Source organism: Aethalodelphis obliquidens, unplaced genomic scaffold (genome assembly GCF_003676395.1).
Source record: "Aethalodelphis obliquidens isolate GAN/ISIS:26980383/991018 unplaced genomic scaffold, ASM367639v1 scaffold69, whole genome shotgun sequence".
Taxonomy (NCBI): Eukaryota; Metazoa; Chordata; class Mammalia; order Artiodactyla; family Delphinidae; genus Aethalodelphis; species Aethalodelphis obliquidens.
The window spans coordinates 5,455,101-5,473,067 of NW_020838013.1; the positions used below are offsets into that span (position 1 = coordinate 5,455,101).

Sequence of the window (17,967 nt, forward strand, 5' to 3'; positions counted from 1 at the left end):
AGGGGGCGTGCTGTCAGCATGGCCTTGCCTCGGAATGCCCCCTGGATCCCTGAAGAGGTTCTGTTGTACGGGACCAGCCACTCTCCCTACTGGGCTCAAGGGGCAACTGTGGCTTAGCTAGATAGTTGCCCAAGTCATGCTCAAACTGAAAAAATTTAGGAAAACTATAAAGTATTAAAAAGTGTTGGATTATGAAAATATAGATGTTGGGATTGGTTAAAATCTCTCTATAAAGGCAATACACAATGACTTTTGTTGAAGATGAAAGAACAGGGCTGTCCTCAGGTCAAGAGTCTTAACATTTTGAGACCAGACTCCAACGTATGGAGCCCCTATCACATTCCATCGGACACACAACAACCCCATGTCAGGCAATGTTTTCACATATAATTTCACAGAAGATGCAGCCATGTTTCAGTACATTTTTACCAATGACGACCTCTGCAGGTCACAGTGATGAGTATTTCTGATGTCTCTAACCAAATAAGCATGAACTTGGCTTCTCTACATGTTATCAATTAATTAATGATATCCAGTACTTTATCATGACATGACCCATCACAGAGAACTCAAACTTTTTAAAATGGATGAATCTAGTCCAATATATAATAAAATTATTACTCAATCTTTGAGACCTGCTAGGAGTATAATATGACCTCAAAATAATTAAATGGGAAGACATCCAACTAAAGTGGACTCCATAATCACTTTAGTAAGGAATACAGCACACACCGAGAACATCTCTCTGCCGTCACTTCCTGTGGTAAAGAGTGGTTCGGGTGTTTGCTGCCTAGAGATCATGCCCTTGCCTCCTGAGGTCCTGTAGGGACCTTCTGCTCTTGTACGAAACCAGGGGTAACTCAGACGGTCAGGACAAAAAGGTCAAGCTAAGAGGACAGATAGGACCAAGCGAATTCGACAGCAGGCGCTCCTCTGAGCTAAACAGTGTGTGATCTAGGGTTGGTCAAGACAGAGAAAGAAACTGGCGTCTTCCTTCCCCATCCCTTGTCCCCCACCTACAGACAAACACGCTTTCTTTCCAGTGTGTAAACTGTTTTAACTCTCCTCTCAAATTTTATCTTTTTTTTGGCCACGCTGCACGGCTTATGGGGGGATCTTAGTTCCCCGGCCAGGGATTGAAACCGGGCCCCGGCAGTAAAAGCGTGGAGTTCGAACCACTGGACTGCCAGGGAATTTCCAACTCTCCTCTCAAAATAACCTTGAATTCCCCTATTAGGAGGGTTAGTTCAGAGTACCTACCTATCTTTTCTGAATTTTGGTAGTCCTGAAAATTTAGTTGTTGACAAATGATGGCCGCCTTCAAAACCTCCGATTTCCATATAGTTTGGCATGTTCATTAGTGTTTTTCGTTCTGGGCTTTCTTCATAATTTTTGCAATCGATGCATTTGCAAATAGAAGAACACATAATTTTGGCCTGGTAATGTAAAATGCTTCAATAAAATTAGGTTGTCCTACCATTCATCAAAAACCAACAAATTCTATTTGGATCTTAAATAACTGTTTATATCTGTGTGTGCACGCACGTATGTAATCTGCAATTTTCATACCAAAGAAAGGCAGAAGCGAAGAGGGGCAGGTGACTGTGATGTGAAGAGAGGTGGGGAGGGGCCCCCGAGGGCCAGTGGGCGGGTGTGGGTGTGAGCCCCGAGCAGAGAGTGGGGTCTCTCCATCGTCCAGCGGAGCACAGCGAAGGCTCCATCTGACCCTTGTTCTAATCGAAGCCTGCCTCAGCCGGTTATAGCACTCCAGCCTGACCACCCTTCTCCTTCAGCACCGAGGGTGTCGTGCTGGCTCTGCTATTGCAGAGAACGTGCACGTGGGTAGAACATGAAACCCACCCGAGGCCGGGCCTGCGGTGGGCATTCTAGGGGGAGGCCCTTCCTGCTTCCTTGTGGGTGGACTTTGTTTCTTGTCACACAGTTGTGTGACACTCAGGGCTGGGGACCAACCCCTTGCTCAGGCCTGGCCTGGGGGCAGTCAGAAGGCTGGCCCTGTGACACTCTGGTTTCCAGTTTCCTCTTAGTTTCAGCCCCTGGGGGTTTCCGTCTGTCCTTTCCAGCTCAGACATGCATCTAATGGGGTGTGTTTTATTCTGCACCTCTGGGTGTTTTGAATAGGAGGTTTTTCGAGATTGCTAGTCTGTTGTAATGCCAGACGCTACAGGACATCAGCACTTTGCGTGGGCCACTGCCCGGCAGAGGAAAGTGGGCTGACGCACTGTGTCTCGGCAGCCAGACAAGCTGCTTGGGAGCTGCCTGCTCAGAGCACCCAGGTGAATGCTCACCTGAGGACAAGGCTGCCCCCACTAACCCACCGAGAGCGTCTCCGCCCTGCTCAGCAAGGAAAAGGCCCTCCTCTGGGAGCCACCAGGTGCTGGCCACTGAGGGGAGCTCCAGCCCCTGGTCAGCAGCTGCAGGGCGGGCAAGGCCCTGGCACTGGGCACCCTCTGCTGGACACTCAGGGCGGGCTCGGGGGAGACAACATGCTCCCAAAGGAGGCCTGAGCTCATTTACTTGATTCATAAGGCGTAATTCACATTTGAGAAATTAAGGTAGATTGATGGGTGCCCTTTTAGAAGCCCTGGAAGGAAGAAATTAAATTATATTTCTCCCTTTAAATTGAAGATTTTTTAACCACAAAGTTACTTAGGCCATATATTTAGCTGGTTTTTAAAAATAATACTTAGGAATTGCTGACTGACCTCAAAGCATTCACAGTAATTCTTAAGGCAGCCTGACTTCTTGCAATTACATCCTTTGCTGTGTCGAGGCTTAACGTCTCCCAATTGTCCTTTCCCAATTTTTTGTTGGAAAGCTTCCGGATTTCTATCAAGACATGCCTAAGACAGAAAATGTAAAACTCCATCAAGATATATTTTATTATTTAAAAATAATGTTCAGTGCAAAGTACCTGGCTTGCCCGACGAGCAGTGTGCCTCACCTCCTCACATCGTTGAGGAAGTGCATCACCCCCCCATTTCATTTTAATTCATTTGAACACTTAAAGGTAGAAAATTTATGGACAGTAAAGATGTGATGGAAATCATTGTGTCCATGTGGACATATTTCCTTCCTGCATCTCTTGTACTTTTTTTCCTGAGATAGTTGGGATCATGGTACTCTGATACCAGCTCACGTTTGCTAAACGTGCACTGTGTTCCACTTTCTGTGTGATTTATACGCGTTCTCTCATTTAATCCTCACAGCAACCTTGTGGAGGAAACACTACCACTGTTCTTGCTGTCTGCCGGATGAAGAGACTGAGGCACCGAGAGGTCAGATGACAGCGACCAAGTGATGGAGTCCGGTTCCGGTCCCTGTGCTCACGTCCAGCCCCGGTTCTCAACCACCAGGTGCCTTTGGCATACACCACGCTCGGCTTTTTATCGTGCTTTGTTTGTTTGACTCTCTACCTGTCTGCTACCTATCTAGACTATTGTCAATGACAAGGTGAGGCCGCGCTCTTTATAAAGCTGTGCTGGAGCAACGCGGAAGGCACAGCGGCAGCCCCCGTCCTCCCTCTCCCCTCACAGTGAGCAGCGGGGATCCGTCGGCACCAGAGCCCTGGAGGCCCCATCGCTGCAGAAGGGCCTTTGCAGTGAGGCTGCTGTGTTTGTGTGCTTTCACTTTTTACTGCAGCCCGAGGGATGGTGGACCGTGATGAATCTGAGCATGTGTGAGCCCCGTGCGACCCCCACCCAGACCAGGTCAGAGGACAGTCCAGCCCACCCATGCCGAGGTCCCTCATGACTCCTCCCCATTAACACACCCCTGAGGGAACCTCTATTCTGACTGGGATTGCTTTAATTTTGCCTGTTCTGGAACTTCGTCTAAGTGGAACCATTTGGTGTGTTCTTTTCCAGCTGGCCTCTTTCATCAGCGCCATGTGAGATTCTCCGGGCTGTGGCACAGAGCTGTGGGTCTTTGTTTTTCATTGATGTGTCACCTGTTAGATGATACACCCCGACAGATCTATCCATTCTACCACTGAACACACGGATTGTTTCCAGTTAGGGGCTATTATGAATAAAACTGCTGTGAACATTTTTTTTTTTTTTTTTTTTGCGGTACGCGGGCCTCTCACTGTTGTGGCCTCTCCCGTTGCGGAGCACAGGCTCCGGACGCGCAGGCTCAGTGGCCATGGCTCACAGGCTCAGCCGCTCCGCGGCACGCGGGATCTTCCCGGACCGGGGCACGAACCCGTGTCCCCTGCATCGGCAGGCGGACTCTCAACCGCTGCGCCACCAGGGAAGCCCTGCTGTGAACATTTTTGTACAAGCCTCTGGTAGACATGTACACTCATTTCTAGGGGCTCTGTTTTTAGGAATGAACTGCTGGATCACAGCACATACAAAGGTTTAGTTTTAGTAACTATTGCCAAACAATTTTCCAAAGTGCTGGTACCAATTTACATCCCTACCAGCAATGCATGAGAATTCCAACACTTTTTTTAAAAAATAAATTTATTTATTTATTTTTGGCTGCATTGGGTCTTCATTGTTGTGCACGGGCTTTCCCTTGTTGCAGAGCACAGGCTCTAGGCTCATGGGCTTCAGTAGCTGTGGCTTGTGGGCTCTAGAGTGCAGGCTCAGTAGTTGTGGTGCATGGGCCTAGTTGTTCCGTGGCATGTGGGATCTTCCCGGACCAGGGCTCGAACCCGTGTTCCCTGCATTAGCAGGTGGATTCTTAACCACTGCGCCACCAGGGAAGTCCCCCAACACTTTTCAAATAGAACTTTTTATACTTTTAATTGCAGACAGTATCCTTTACCCCTGAAGAAAAGGCTACTGTACTGAAGCTTAGATGCAATTGAAGCTGTGGATCTGCCTGTATCAAAATTGATATTTTCAACTGATGTATCTATAATTCAAGAGGCAAGTTGAAGTATTTTAGAAAAAATAAACAGCCCAACCCTGGCACAGTAGGAGAGCCTCAAGTCCACAGGGGAAGGCCCTCAGTTTCCCTGGGTAAGTGAGAGGGCACCAAGCTGTGGCCGAGCAGGGGGGCTGTGCTCCTCTGCTAATCTTCCGTGCCCACGGGAAGGGAGGAAAACTGCCCCTAATGGATTTAGCCTTCAGCGGCGGCCTGCGGGGCTCTCCAAGGTGCTGTCCGCCCCTAGATTCTCCCTTCACCGGGAAGCCAAGGAGAATAAAAACCAGTCTAAGTAACGATGGCCGGGAGCTTTCACCCAGCTTTCTTCACACAGTGGACCATCTCGCCTTTTCAGACTACACTCTTTGCACTCAGGCTTATCTGCTGCATAACACAATCCGAATTTCTAAACCTCAAATCAAGGCAACGTGGAGGAGGACGCTCTACGGAGGCCGAGGAGGAGAGAAATGTGGACGCGGGCTGTGTGTCTGGGCCTTCGGGCGTTGGCGGGCGGGTGCCGGGGCTTCACCTCCAAGGCCCATCCTCAGGGAAGCCGCCGGGTCACGGCCGAGCTGATCGAGCACCTGGAGCGGCTAGCGCTTGTGGACTTCGGCAGCCAAGAGGCCGTGGCACGGCTGGAGAAAGCCATCGCCTTCGCCGACCGGCTCCGCGCCGTGGACACGGACCGGGTGGAGCCCAAAGAGTCAGTTCTGGAGGACAGATGTCTGTACCTGAGATCCGACAATGTGGTAGAAGGCAACTGTGCTGAAGAACTACTACAAAACTCCCACCAAGGTGTGGAGGAGTATTTTGTGGCTCCCGCAGGTAATATCTCTTGACCAAAGCTGGATGAAAAAGAGCCCTTCTCACACCGCTGAGTAGCTATTCTGGGAAGGGGTGCCCTCTAAAAACGTGGACGTGCAATGACTATTTTGTTAGGAACACTAATGCTCCCACTTCCTTCAGTCACCTGAAAAAGTGATGGCTAGGTATCTTTCAGTAACTAACTCTTTTGAAGACAGAATTGGGAAAGATCTAGCCAAAATAAGGCAGAGTCCCTGATGCCCATGGAAGTAGAAGGTATTGCCAGTTTCCAAGGAAATGGATCAAATATACTCACAGGCTTTTCTGTATGGAAGACTTTATCCCCTCCCCAAAAGACTGTCTACCGAACTGCATTAAAGTGAGTTTTTCTATTCATGTAACTGTTAGACATTGTATCTGATCACTGTGTGACAACCTGAGTTGTCCTTTTCAGTTGCTGCTTCCAGTGACTTGAGCAGCCTTTTATCTTTACTGAACACCCTTAAATTTGTTCTTGGGTACCCACTTTGTTCCAAGCAGAGGGCTGACTTTCTGCTAAGGTTAGGAGGCAGCTTTGGGAGGTGGTGGATATGTTTATGGCCTTCCTATTTGTGATTTCATGTGTGTATACTTAACCCCGAACTCACTGAGTTGTATACATTAAATGTACAGCTTTTTACAGGTCAACTGTATTTCAGTAAAGTGGTTAAAAAAAAAAAAAGACAACGTGGATACTTCCATGCTCTTAAACCAGACCCTTCTGGTACCCTGCTGCCCCCATGAAGCCCTCCCATGCTGGTGGAGAATAAAGGTCTTTCTCCAGCTGCCACTCTCACAACAGCCCCTGGTCATGGTCAATACTGCCACCTTCAGGCATACAGTCCTATTTAATGTATACTCTTCAACACTTTGGGTTTTCCCAATACTGAAATTAGAAATCTGACGAGATCGTTTTGTGAATATCCCCTGCACTTTTAAATGCTTTCAGAATGTGTGTATTTAATGGAAATTTGTTACCTTAATGGCCTCAAACCGTTCCATGTCATGATGTAAATTGTTGCAACAATTATTACAATTGCACTTGTTGCAAAAGTCCCCGCTTGCAAAGCAATCACAGTACCTGTGAATAAAACAACACAGTGTGTCAAAGGCACCGCTGCGAGTAGTTAAAAACAAGCGTGCACACACCTACAGGGAGAGAGCTGGTCACACGCCAAGTCAACACAACTTTTAGTTACGCGATTCTCCTCTTTATGTGAAAATTAGATCCATTGGGATGATGCTTTCCAGTGACCAACACAAGAGAGAGAGACTCGTTAAAAACCATTGGTTTCATAAAATAGGCATGTGCAGAGTAAACAATTTCCTGGACGATGTCCGCTGGCGTCCACTGTCTCCTGCCCCTAATGCCCGCCGCCCTTCTCCCAGGAACACTGTAAGCTGGTGAGCAAAGAGCCACTTTCCCAACAACCATCCCAACCCGGCTGAAAGTGAGTTCACCTCTCGGCCAGACCTCGCCTACGAGAAAAAAACGAAGGGACCTAGAGGTGGACCCTGGCCCAGGCTTTGTGTCACTTTCATTCCATGTCAGTGGTGGAGAAAGGAGGCATGACTGGGTCAGAAACACGGGTGTGACACGACTGCTGTCACACTGTGATAATACATATCGTCCACGAGCAGAGTCCACAGGACAGCGTGCTGAGCAGACCCTGTTCCAGCACCTGCCCCTGGGATCCTGGAGTCAGACGGGCAGTGCCCGGCAGTTCAAGGGCAGTGCCGAGCACCTTCTCTGCTGCGTTTCCCTTGAAGACCTCTCAGCGTTTATGACTGTGAACCGCTTTACATGCTCTCGTAGGAGCCTGCTCTTGTGCTGTGCGACAGAGGCCCTGATAGGCCTGAGGTTTACACCTTTTCAGTATGGGCGGGGGCAAGACACTTTCCTCAACTCCTGTAAAAATTCATGTAAAACATCCTGCTTGTAACCTGCGCCCTTGAGAGCCTTCGGGAGGCTCATCAGCCACTCCACGGCCTCAGCCTGTGACTAGAGAAGACCCACGGCGTTCTCTTCCGAGAGCGTGATTCATTGAAAAGAGCTTCAAATGCAGGTCTAACATCAGCTCTGCTTCTGGCCCCCCATGTTATCTGATCCAGGTTATCAGTCAGCGTCTGGAGGCAGGAAGCCCTGGCACCTGACCTCCCGCGCTCGCAGGGTTGCTGAGGGAAGGCCTGGCGTGCTTCCCACATAGCGGGTGCCTCTGACAGAGTGCTGAACGAATGCAGGAGGGCCTCTGCGTCTGGCTATATGGTGGACTGGATGTTTGCAGAAACCTTCCTGTTACAGAGTTCCTGAACACAATTCTTTTAACATTATTATTATTTTTTTAACATTTATTATTTTAATATTTTTAAATAATGTGTCAAAATGCATGTCAAACCAAGAGGAGAGTAAAGGAGATTGTCAGATGTGAAAAGATAAGGAACTGTGAAGCCAGACAGGTGAGTTCTGTAGCTGCCAAGTGTTGTCCTGGGCCCTCTGCAGGTCCTAGGGATCAAATGGGCCACTCCTGCAGGAGACAGGAGACAAAGTCTGAGCTACAGAAGGTGGGAGTTGGATCAAAAAAAAAACCCATATAAAGTGTGAATCCTTGAAAGGCCACCTCCCCACAAATCTACTTCACAGAAGGAGAGCGTGGAGACACAGCACTGTCTGAGCCACAGGCAGAGAGCAAGGGGAAAATGTGAGAGTTTTTCCTGACCACTAGGATGGACAGAAGGGAGCGGAGACAATTACAGAAGATTCGGAGGCTGGAAAACAGAGGGGAGAGAGTTAATGGACAGCAGATTCAAGAACTCTGAAACCTGAGCTAGCAAGAGAGAGTGGAGAAGCAGCTCTGAAGGCACGAATGGGTGGCAGGTACCAGGCTGCTCTGAAGTGGGGTGAAGGTGGCTGAAATTCTATTTAGGAGGTAGGGGGTCCCCAGGCTCCTTCCCTTCCAGTACCTGACTGCTCCTCCACCACCATGGCAAGAGACTGAAATTACTCTCTGGGGTAAAACAACTGAGGACTGGGGTATTCTAAAGAACAAAAGGGGGGAAAGGTGAATCTGAGACCCCCAGGTTTTTCCACTCAGCCCTTAGAATTCTAGCAGGAGATTGGAAAGGCCTTCTCTGAGGACCCACTAGCCCAAGAGAAAATATAGAGAGTCTGACGTTGAGATCCCCCGATAAGTGGCTTGGTAAGATCACCCTACGGTGGAGCCACAGGGAGCAAGCTCCCACCAACGTACCAAGAGCCCCCTCCCTTCTGCCTTGCTCTTAACCATGAGCAGAGTGGCAGGCCAAGATCTGCAGACATTTTAGGGACTCATCCAATATGAAAGACAGAGGCCTAAAGAAACAGACTCTGAAGGGAAAAGAAAAGGGGGCGGGGGACAAGGGGGTATCAATAGCCTTGGAAAGATTAAGAAAAGTTATTGTATCCAGGAAACAAGAACACAATGCTAAAAAACACTCAGAGTACAAAAGATACATTATGTAAAATAAAAAAGTAATCATAGGGATGAAAAACTTAACAGAAGATAAGAAAACAGAACACACATACAAAAAAGTAGAAAACAATAGGAGAAAGAAGAATGTAGAGGAGCATCAGAGGGTCCAACACTTATGTAAAAAATAAGGGTTCCAGAAAGACAGAATTTTAAGAATGAAGGGGAGAAAGTAAGTCAAGAACATTTCCCAGCGCTAAGGGGCATGGGTTCCCAGAGTGAAAGGGACTGCCAAATGGCCAGAACAAGACACCTCTCACCAAATTTCAGAGCACGGGGCACAAAGAGAAGCTCCCACAAGGTTCTAGAAAGAATAAAATAGGTTTCATACAAAGGGAAAAAAGTTCACAGCAATACTGGAATCTAGAAGAAAATGCAGCAAAGCCTTCAAAAATTTAAAGGAAAATTCCACTAGTTGAAGGTGGAAATCCCATTGTCCATCCAAAATGATCATGTCAGTGAGAGGACAGACTACGACATCTTTAGACACATACGGTCTGAAAACATTCTCTCCCATCACTCTTGCTCGGGAAGCTACTGGAGGACATGCTGCACCAAAATGATGCAGTGAATCCAATGAGGAAGATAATGGAATCCAGGAGCCAGGGGCTCAAACCTGAGGAAGAAGCAAAGGGAACCCTGGGCCTGATGCTGGAGGGAGGGTCCAAGAGAACTGTGCAGCAGGCCTGGAAACCAACCACCCAAGAGCAGGGCGGTGACGGCTGCAGGAAAGGCTTCCTCCAGACCAATTCACTGAGTACCTAGTGTGCTGGAGCACGTTGAGAGAACAGTTACACAAGCGGAGGAGAGTTAAGGGTTAAGTTAATGTTAGGTACATTAGAAAACTGAGTATTGACTCAAGGGAAAAGGTAAAGAAGTGCAGGAAGAAAATTAATCAAGGCTCAGCAGTGAGTAGTGTTTTCATAGTCATAAAAAATAAATACTACTGATCCAACCAAGTACATCTGATGTCTGGGAACAGGACATGTGTGTGTTGGGAGGGGGGTTACGTGTGAGTAGCAAGAGGGAAGAGAGCTAAATCCACGTCTTTCATGGCACAAATACAAGAGGCCACGCCCAGCCTGAAAAGCCAAGAAGTAGCAACACAAGCACGTTATTTAGATTTATGGAGGCAAATATTAAAAGATTTGGTTAAGGGCTAAACGTTCTTGGGGATCAGAAAATAAGGAACAATTGTCAGGGAACTACACTTTTTTGTCATAAGCCTTGTATAACTATTTGGCTCTTTATGTGCATGTGAGCTGGATAAAAATAATAACTAAATGAAAAGTCAGAAAGGATAAACTGAAAGATAAAGAAATTAGATCCAGATTCAGCATAAAAAGACAAAAAAGTTAAAAATATGGAAGAGAGATTAAAAGAAATGGTCGCTAGTTACAGGGGCTCACGTATGTCTGCTTAGCATTACAGAAGGACAGAAAAGAGAAAATGGAAGACAGGTATATTTGGAGTGAGGATATCTCTGAGTTTTCTGGAACTGTTGAAAGTTGTGGATCCTCAGATTTCAGAAACCTAATGAACCCCAAAAAGGCAAATAAAAAGAAAAATTGAAGACAAAATTGTAAAAAGGCCAGAAGAAAAGACATTACCTAGACTAACCACTCACTTCATGTTAGAAATAGTGGAAAACAGTAGAATAATACCTTCGAAGCACTGAGAGAAAAACTGACAATCTAGAATTTTATACCTAGTCAAACTATGCTTACTCACCAAGGTCCAAGCTAGGCATATTTCTTTTCTTGCACCCACACCTTGCTGGGTGCTTTTATTTATTAACTCTGTCCCCTCTACTTTTTAAAACTCTATGTTGAAGATTTGTAGCTGTGTATCACCGAACACTCATTTTCTTCTTCCCCAAACATCAAGAAAGGGTTTCTACGCTTGCTGCTTATCCTTCCTCATCTCCTATTCTTTCTTTAACCTACTGCGCTCGGACCGTCTTCTCCATCCCCCTAACTCTCAAACAACCTCCTTAACCAGAAAGGCAAGGACCTCTTCACTGCATTTACCTCTCAGCAGCGTGTGACACTATTATGCTCCAGAACCACATTCCCCACTTCCTATCAGACATTTCCACCCTATCAGACATTTCCACCTCCAACTCAGCGTGTCCACACCTTAACTCCTGACCTTCACCTTCAGCCCTCACTGTGCTCACTCTGTAGTCTCTCTCTGCACTCATGGTGTCCATCCACCCAGTAACATGACCCCTGAGTCATTTCTGACGATTACCTTTCCCTCTTTACTCACATCCAAGGGGTTAACCAAGTCTACTGATTCTGGCTCAGAAATGTCTTTGCTAATTTTATTCTTGATACAAGTAAATCACATTTGTTGTAGTTTTTAAAAATGTAAATAAGCAAAAAGGAAAAATTACAATCACCCAGAATCCCACTCGCTAGAGATGATCATTTGGCAAATATATTTCAGAGTTTTTCTGTAAAACTATACATATTAAAATAAATACATGTTGTTTGGTTACATATAATATATAAAAAAAAGATCATATTCTATACACTGTTTCAATGTGCTTTTATTATGTAACAATGTCAGTAATCAATGTGACAGCTTGCTTTCATTACTTATCAATATAATGTTATGAGTGTTAATATTACATGTAAATAGATTTACATGCCATTTTAATGACTGAACAATACCCCATTCTACAGTGGCATCATAATTTAGTTAATAATTCCCCTTATACTGAACATTCAGATTATCTTATATATTTTGGAATAATGAACAACACTACACAAGTGGCACTGGCCTCCTTCCTGTTCCCAGAACTGTGTACCCTCTCTCTCTTGCCACAGGGCCTTGGCACCTGCTGCTTCCTCTGCCTAGAACACTCTTATCAACCCACTTTCAATCTACCTCTGCCCCCTCATCCAACACCCCTCTTGTCCTCTGGGAAGCTTTCCTGGCTGTCATACCTGGTCAGCTCCCCCCGTCGCCCTCTGCCCATTGCTGCTCCTTTCCACCATGACCTCCACGTGTGTGATTGTTTTATTCATGTCTCTCTCCCCCACTAGACTGTGACTGCTGAGAGGGCAGGGACCATAACTCTCTTGCTCATTTCTGTCTTCCCTATTCCTGAAATCACAGGCATTCAAAAATACTTTGTGGAAAGAATAAATGATGAGTGGAGAAAATGCTACAATGCGTATGTTTGAAATGTCTCTTAAATCTGTGGATTTTTTCTTCGTTGCTACCATCTCTGCCCTAGTTCAGGTCATCATCATCTTTTGTCTATACTGTTGTGATAGCCTCTTAACTTTCAACTTCCTCCACTTTGCCGTTAGGGCTAATTTCCTAAAACATATATCAGGCAAAAAGAAGCAAAGAAAAAGCGGTAATCAGAAAACACAAAAGTGGTATTGTGTATTTCTGGTGGGAATGTAAAATGGTGTAGTCACTGTGAAAACCCGTAAGGTGTTTCCTGAAAAAGTTAAACATAGAATTACCATATAATCTAGCAATGCCACTTCTAGGTATACACCCAAAAGAAATGAAAGCAGGGACTCAAGCAGATACTTGCACACCCATGTTCATAGGCAGCATTATTCACAACAGTCAAAAGGCAGAAACAATCCAAGTGTCCATCAACAGATGAATGGATAAACACGCGTGGTCTGTACATACAGTGGAATATTATTCAGCCTGAAAAAAAATAAAGTACTGATACACGCTACAACATGGATGAACCCTGAAAACATCATGTTAGTGAAAGAAGCCAGACTCAAAAGGACAAATATTGTATGAAACCACTTACATGAGGTGCCTGGAATATGAAAACTAAGAGACAGAAAGTACAACAGAGGTTACCAGGGGCTGGGGCAAGGGGGTAATGGAAAGCTACTTGATGTGTACAGAGTTTCCATGTGGGATGATGGTGATGGTTGCACAGCATCGTGACTGTGATTAATGTCACTGAATTATACATTTAAAAATGGTTAAAATGGTAAATTTCATGTTTTGCATATTTTACCACGATTTTAAAAAGCGAAAGGTGCAGAGAGCATGCGTGAAATGCTGCCATTTTACTGGGGAAAGAAAAGAACTTCAATAAATAAACTTTAAGACTTCAGAGGGAGATGCAAGAGGGAGGAGATATGGGGACATATGTATATGTATAGCTGATTCACTTCATTATAAAGCAGAAACTAACACACCCTTGTAAAGCATTTACACTCCAATAAAGATGTTAAAAAAAAAAGCCTTCAAAAAAAGGTGGTACAAATAATTCCACGTATACCAATAATAAGACAAAGAATGCAAACGGATTTTTAAAGTCTATTAAAACGTGGATTATTAGATTTGCTTTTTAAAAAGCCAACTATATTTAGATTACAGGAGACACACCTAAAACATAACTACCACACAGGAAGTATGAACATAAAGGGATGTTATGAGCACAACCTGCTAATACTAACCAAAGAAAATGTGGTATAGCAACATTAATATGAAACCAAAAAAAAAACCAAATATAAAGCAAAAAGCAATAGGTTACAGAGATATATTTAACAGTCGTTGGAATAATTCACAAAAAAGATATAACAATCATGAATTTGTATAACCCTTCACTATAGACTCAAAATATACAAATGAAAATGGAATTATAAGGGAAAAATAAGCAAATTCACAATCACAGTGAGAGGTCTTAATGTACTTTTATCAAAAACAGATAAATCACTCAAAATTTAATAAGCATTTAGCAGATTTAAAAAACAAAATTAACAAACTGGAGCTAATGGATAGTAAATGTATCTAACAAATAGAGAATATACATTTTTAAGTTAATATAGAATATTTTAAAAATCGATCAAACATTAAGTCATAAGGAAGTCTTCATTAATTTCAAAGCATTGATATCATATAGACCATATTATCTTACCACATCATAATTAAACATAAAAATTAACAACAAAAATGTTGCTTAAAAAATACATATACATACACATATATGCATACATACATGTCTGGATACTTTGAAATGTACACCTAAATAAGTCATGAGGTGAAGAGAACATTATAATGAAAATTACAAAATATTTTGAGTGAATGACAATGAAAGTAGCACATAACTCTTGGAGGATGTAGCAAAGCAGTACCTACAGGCAATTTATAGTTTTACATGCATTTCCTCAAAAATCAAAAAAGACTGGAAATAAATAAGCATTTAACACAAAAAGCTAGCAAAACAAGAGAGTAAAATAATAAAGGTATGAGGGAGAAAATAGTAAAGAGTAAAAGTCACTGTATTTCTGAAATAGGAAACAGAAAGACTAGCAAGAAGTGATCGCCTGGAGGGGTGGGATGAGGGGGTGGGAGGGAGGGAGACGCAAGAGGGAAGAGATATGGGAACATATGTATATGTATAACTGATTCATTTTGTTGTAAAGCAGAAACTAACACACCATTGTAAAGCAATTATACTCCAATAAAGATGTTAAAAAAAAAAAGGCCAGCAAGAAAATCAATAAAACCAAAAGTTGGTGCTCTGAAATAACTGACAAAACAGACAAACCTCTCATGAGACTGACTGAGGAGGAGAAAAGGTACAAATAAACAATAGCAGAAATTAAAATTAGAAAAAGTTAAAGGCTACAACTACAGATACAGAGATAATTTTTAAAATAATAAAAGAATATATGAACAGGGATATATTAATAGACTTGAAAATTTAAAGAAATCAACAATTTTCAAGAAAAAATAAAATAACAAAATGAACTCAAAAAGAAACACAAACTTAGAGAGAGCAATAAGTACTAAATAGAATGAATGCGTAATCCGTCTCATACCTCCACTCCAGCCCCCAAAGACGCCAGCCCAGAAAGCTTTACGCACAAAGTTTAAACCAACTTCAGAGAACTAGTAAGTCCTACTTTGCCCAAACCTTTTCAGAGGCTAGAGAAAAAGAAGAGGGTCCAGTGGGAATGGGCAAGACTGCTAATGCATTTTATTAGGCAATTCAGCACTAAAACAAAAACCAAAGAAAATATGAGAAAGGAAAAGTACAGATCTATCTCACTCATGAAAAAGATACAAAAATCCTAAGCAACATATTGAAAACTAAATCTTGCAGTACATACAAAAGATAACATTAGTACATCATGATCAAATTGGGTTTAATCCCTGGTCTACAAGGGTGGATGACCATTAGAAAATGTTGTAATAGATCAAACTGTAAGATTAAAAGAGGAAAACAATCTGATCATTTCAATGAATGCAGGCAAAAAGGCTTTGATAAAATCACCACTCATTTATAATAAGAATTTAAAAAGAAAACCTCTTAGGAAACCAGGCATAGAAGGACACTTCCTTAGCTCGAAGTGGGCATGTGGCAGAGACGGACCCACCCTCCCCTTACTCTGCCCCTTGCCAGCAACTCTGGTTGAGCATGTGGTCAACTCCGCTCAATTTCCACTCCGCTTCCCAGCTTCCTACCCGGTATGGTCTGACCACATGACTAGGTTCTGGCCAAAGGGATACGAGTGCAAGTGACTGTGGCAGTTTCTGGTTACGCCTTGGAAGGTAAGGAGTGTGCCTTCGCCCTCCTCTTCTTCTTCCCCAGTGGGTGGAATGCAAACGTGAGGGTGGCAGCTGGGGCAGCCTTCTTAGCCCACAGAACCGAACCACTCACCTGAGGATGGCAGAGCCTCTGATAAAGGAGGTGGAGACGCTGATACTGATCAGCTGCCCCAGAGCCCTGAAATGGTTGTCATTTAGAGTCTTTGAAATAGTGTCTAAGCATGTCTTCTACCTACTACAGAGCATCTCTCAAAAACCTCCAGCAAATATCTTATTTCGGGCAGGGTAAGGGAATTTTAGAAGTGTTTCTAATAAAATCAGGAGCAAGGCGATGCCAGCACCAGCACTTCCCTTCATCACCGCGCTGAGGTCCGAGCTAAGACTATAAGGCAAGGAAAAGGATGAGATAGGAAAGATACCATGGTCCTTCTCTGCAGGCAAGATGACTGTTTAAATACAAAGGTGGAGGAAATTCACAGGTGAATCACTACAACTAAGAAGCGGGATCCACGCAAGGAGCAGGATTAAGAACCCAGAGCCACACCCACATGTGTACTTCAGACCTTGACAGCTGACAGGGAACACACTGCAGTTCGTGGGGGACCGTATTACGGTTCTGCAAGAAGTGGTGCTAGAAAATTAATTGTACCTGTGGAAAAAAAAATTAGATTCCTACCTAATGCCACTCAGAAAAATCCATTTCAGGTGCAATAAGGCCTCAGTGACAAAAAGCAAACCTTTAAAACTTTTAGAAATAGTCTAATGACACATCTGTGTAACCTTGGGATATGGACAGATTTCTTAAACAGGGCACAAAAAGGCAATAATAATAAAGACATGTAAAAAAACTAATAAAGACACGTGATAATTTTGACTACATTAAATTTAAAACTTCTGTTCATCAAAAGTCACTGCTCACCTTCAGCCGTACGTATTGAGGGCCCAGTAGACATCGACCTCTTGCTACGGTGATACAGTCGTAAATAAGACACAGTCCTCCTTGGCATAAGACTTACGGTCGTGCTCTCTCTTGGGGTTAGAATGAGGGTCAGACAGGGTCGAAAACCCACGTCTAGGGCCGGGATATACACCTTGGCCCCCAGCCAAACTTCCACTCCCTTCTACTACTTATGTGGGCTTTCCCTCCACGCAGAATTGCTTTCCTCTCCTAGTAGGCTCAGACTGGTCTGCTCCCCTTGGTAACAGCGATAGTGGCAGCCACACGAAGAGAGCTGGAAAAGCATCACCCTCTCTGGTCTCAGGCTCCCCCGCTTGGTGGGTCAGTCAAGACAGAGGTAAGGGTTCCAAGTCTTCAGTGGAAGAAAATCTGACTGCCTGCAGCTTGATGAATGAGAGTGGATGGTGGTCTTTCAGGGCATGCCTCGTTCCTGTGAGTTTACGCTCTGTCACCGTGCCATCTGCAGTCTAGGTATTCTCGTACAAGGCATTTGTGCTGTCCCCCTTCTTCAGTCTACTCTCACCATTGCCCAGGAAACCACATCTACAGCCATCACTTGAGGTTTGGTGGCCCCTCTCTTGGCTGTGAAATACCAAGGGAGCACCATCTGTTAAAGATGCTGTCCTTGAGGTACAGACTGTTTCAGTGCTGGCAGGCTGGCAACATTCCAGCACTCTGTGGGTAATCTTACTCTGTCACTTAACGAGAAGGTGATAATATTGTCAAGAAAATACCTGCGATAGCCCGTGGTACAGTCACTTCTCACAAGCACATTGTATCCTAGAATTAGCTGTAGTGTTTGAAAAGATTTGAGATGATATATATTCGAAACTCACTCTTCATTCATTGGCACCCTGACAAATCCCCAGCTAGGAACACTTGAAAACATTGGAATGAATATTTGAAACGCTTCAGATGCATATTTGAGCTGGTAAAAAAAATTAAAGAAATGCCTCAGAGACCAAAAAATGAAAGAGAAGCAAACACTCAGCGGGGTAAGCTGAAGCTGAAGGCTGCAGCTATCTTAGGGCTCTGCTGATCCCAACAACCAAAGGCTTTGGTTTTAACGGTTACAGGGAGGAAGAGCGGGGGACGACAACAACCACAATAATGGCAAACAGAACATTTACAATATGCCAGGCATTGCTCTAAGTGCTCTATACACTCACACATGTGTTTACATATATTTAATATATTTACATACATTAATTTTTT

The 17,967-nt window shown here is 44.2% G+C and overlaps 1 protein-coding gene across 3 annotated transcripts in view; it reads right to left on the bottom strand.

Annotated features, from left to right (window-relative positions):
- Positions 1-17,967, bottom strand: part of TESMIN (testis expressed metallothionein like protein) — a 52,490-nt gene that overhangs the window by 14,496 nt on the left and 20,027 nt on the right. The window contains exons 6-8 of one of the 3 annotated variants that reach the window (XM_027090287.1): positions 6,715-6,817; positions 2,724-2,861; positions 1,261-1,436 (exon numbers count right to left, since the gene is read on the bottom strand). In XM_027090287.1, coding sequence (XP_026946088.1) covers positions 1,261-1,436; positions 2,724-2,861; positions 6,715-6,817 — 417 coding nt within the window. Of the gene's footprint in view, positions 1-1,260; positions 1,437-2,723; positions 2,862-5,409; positions 5,625-6,714; positions 6,818-17,967 lie in introns of those variants that run through there. The other 2 variants (XM_027090285.1, XM_027090286.1) reach the window with 2 other exon arrangements.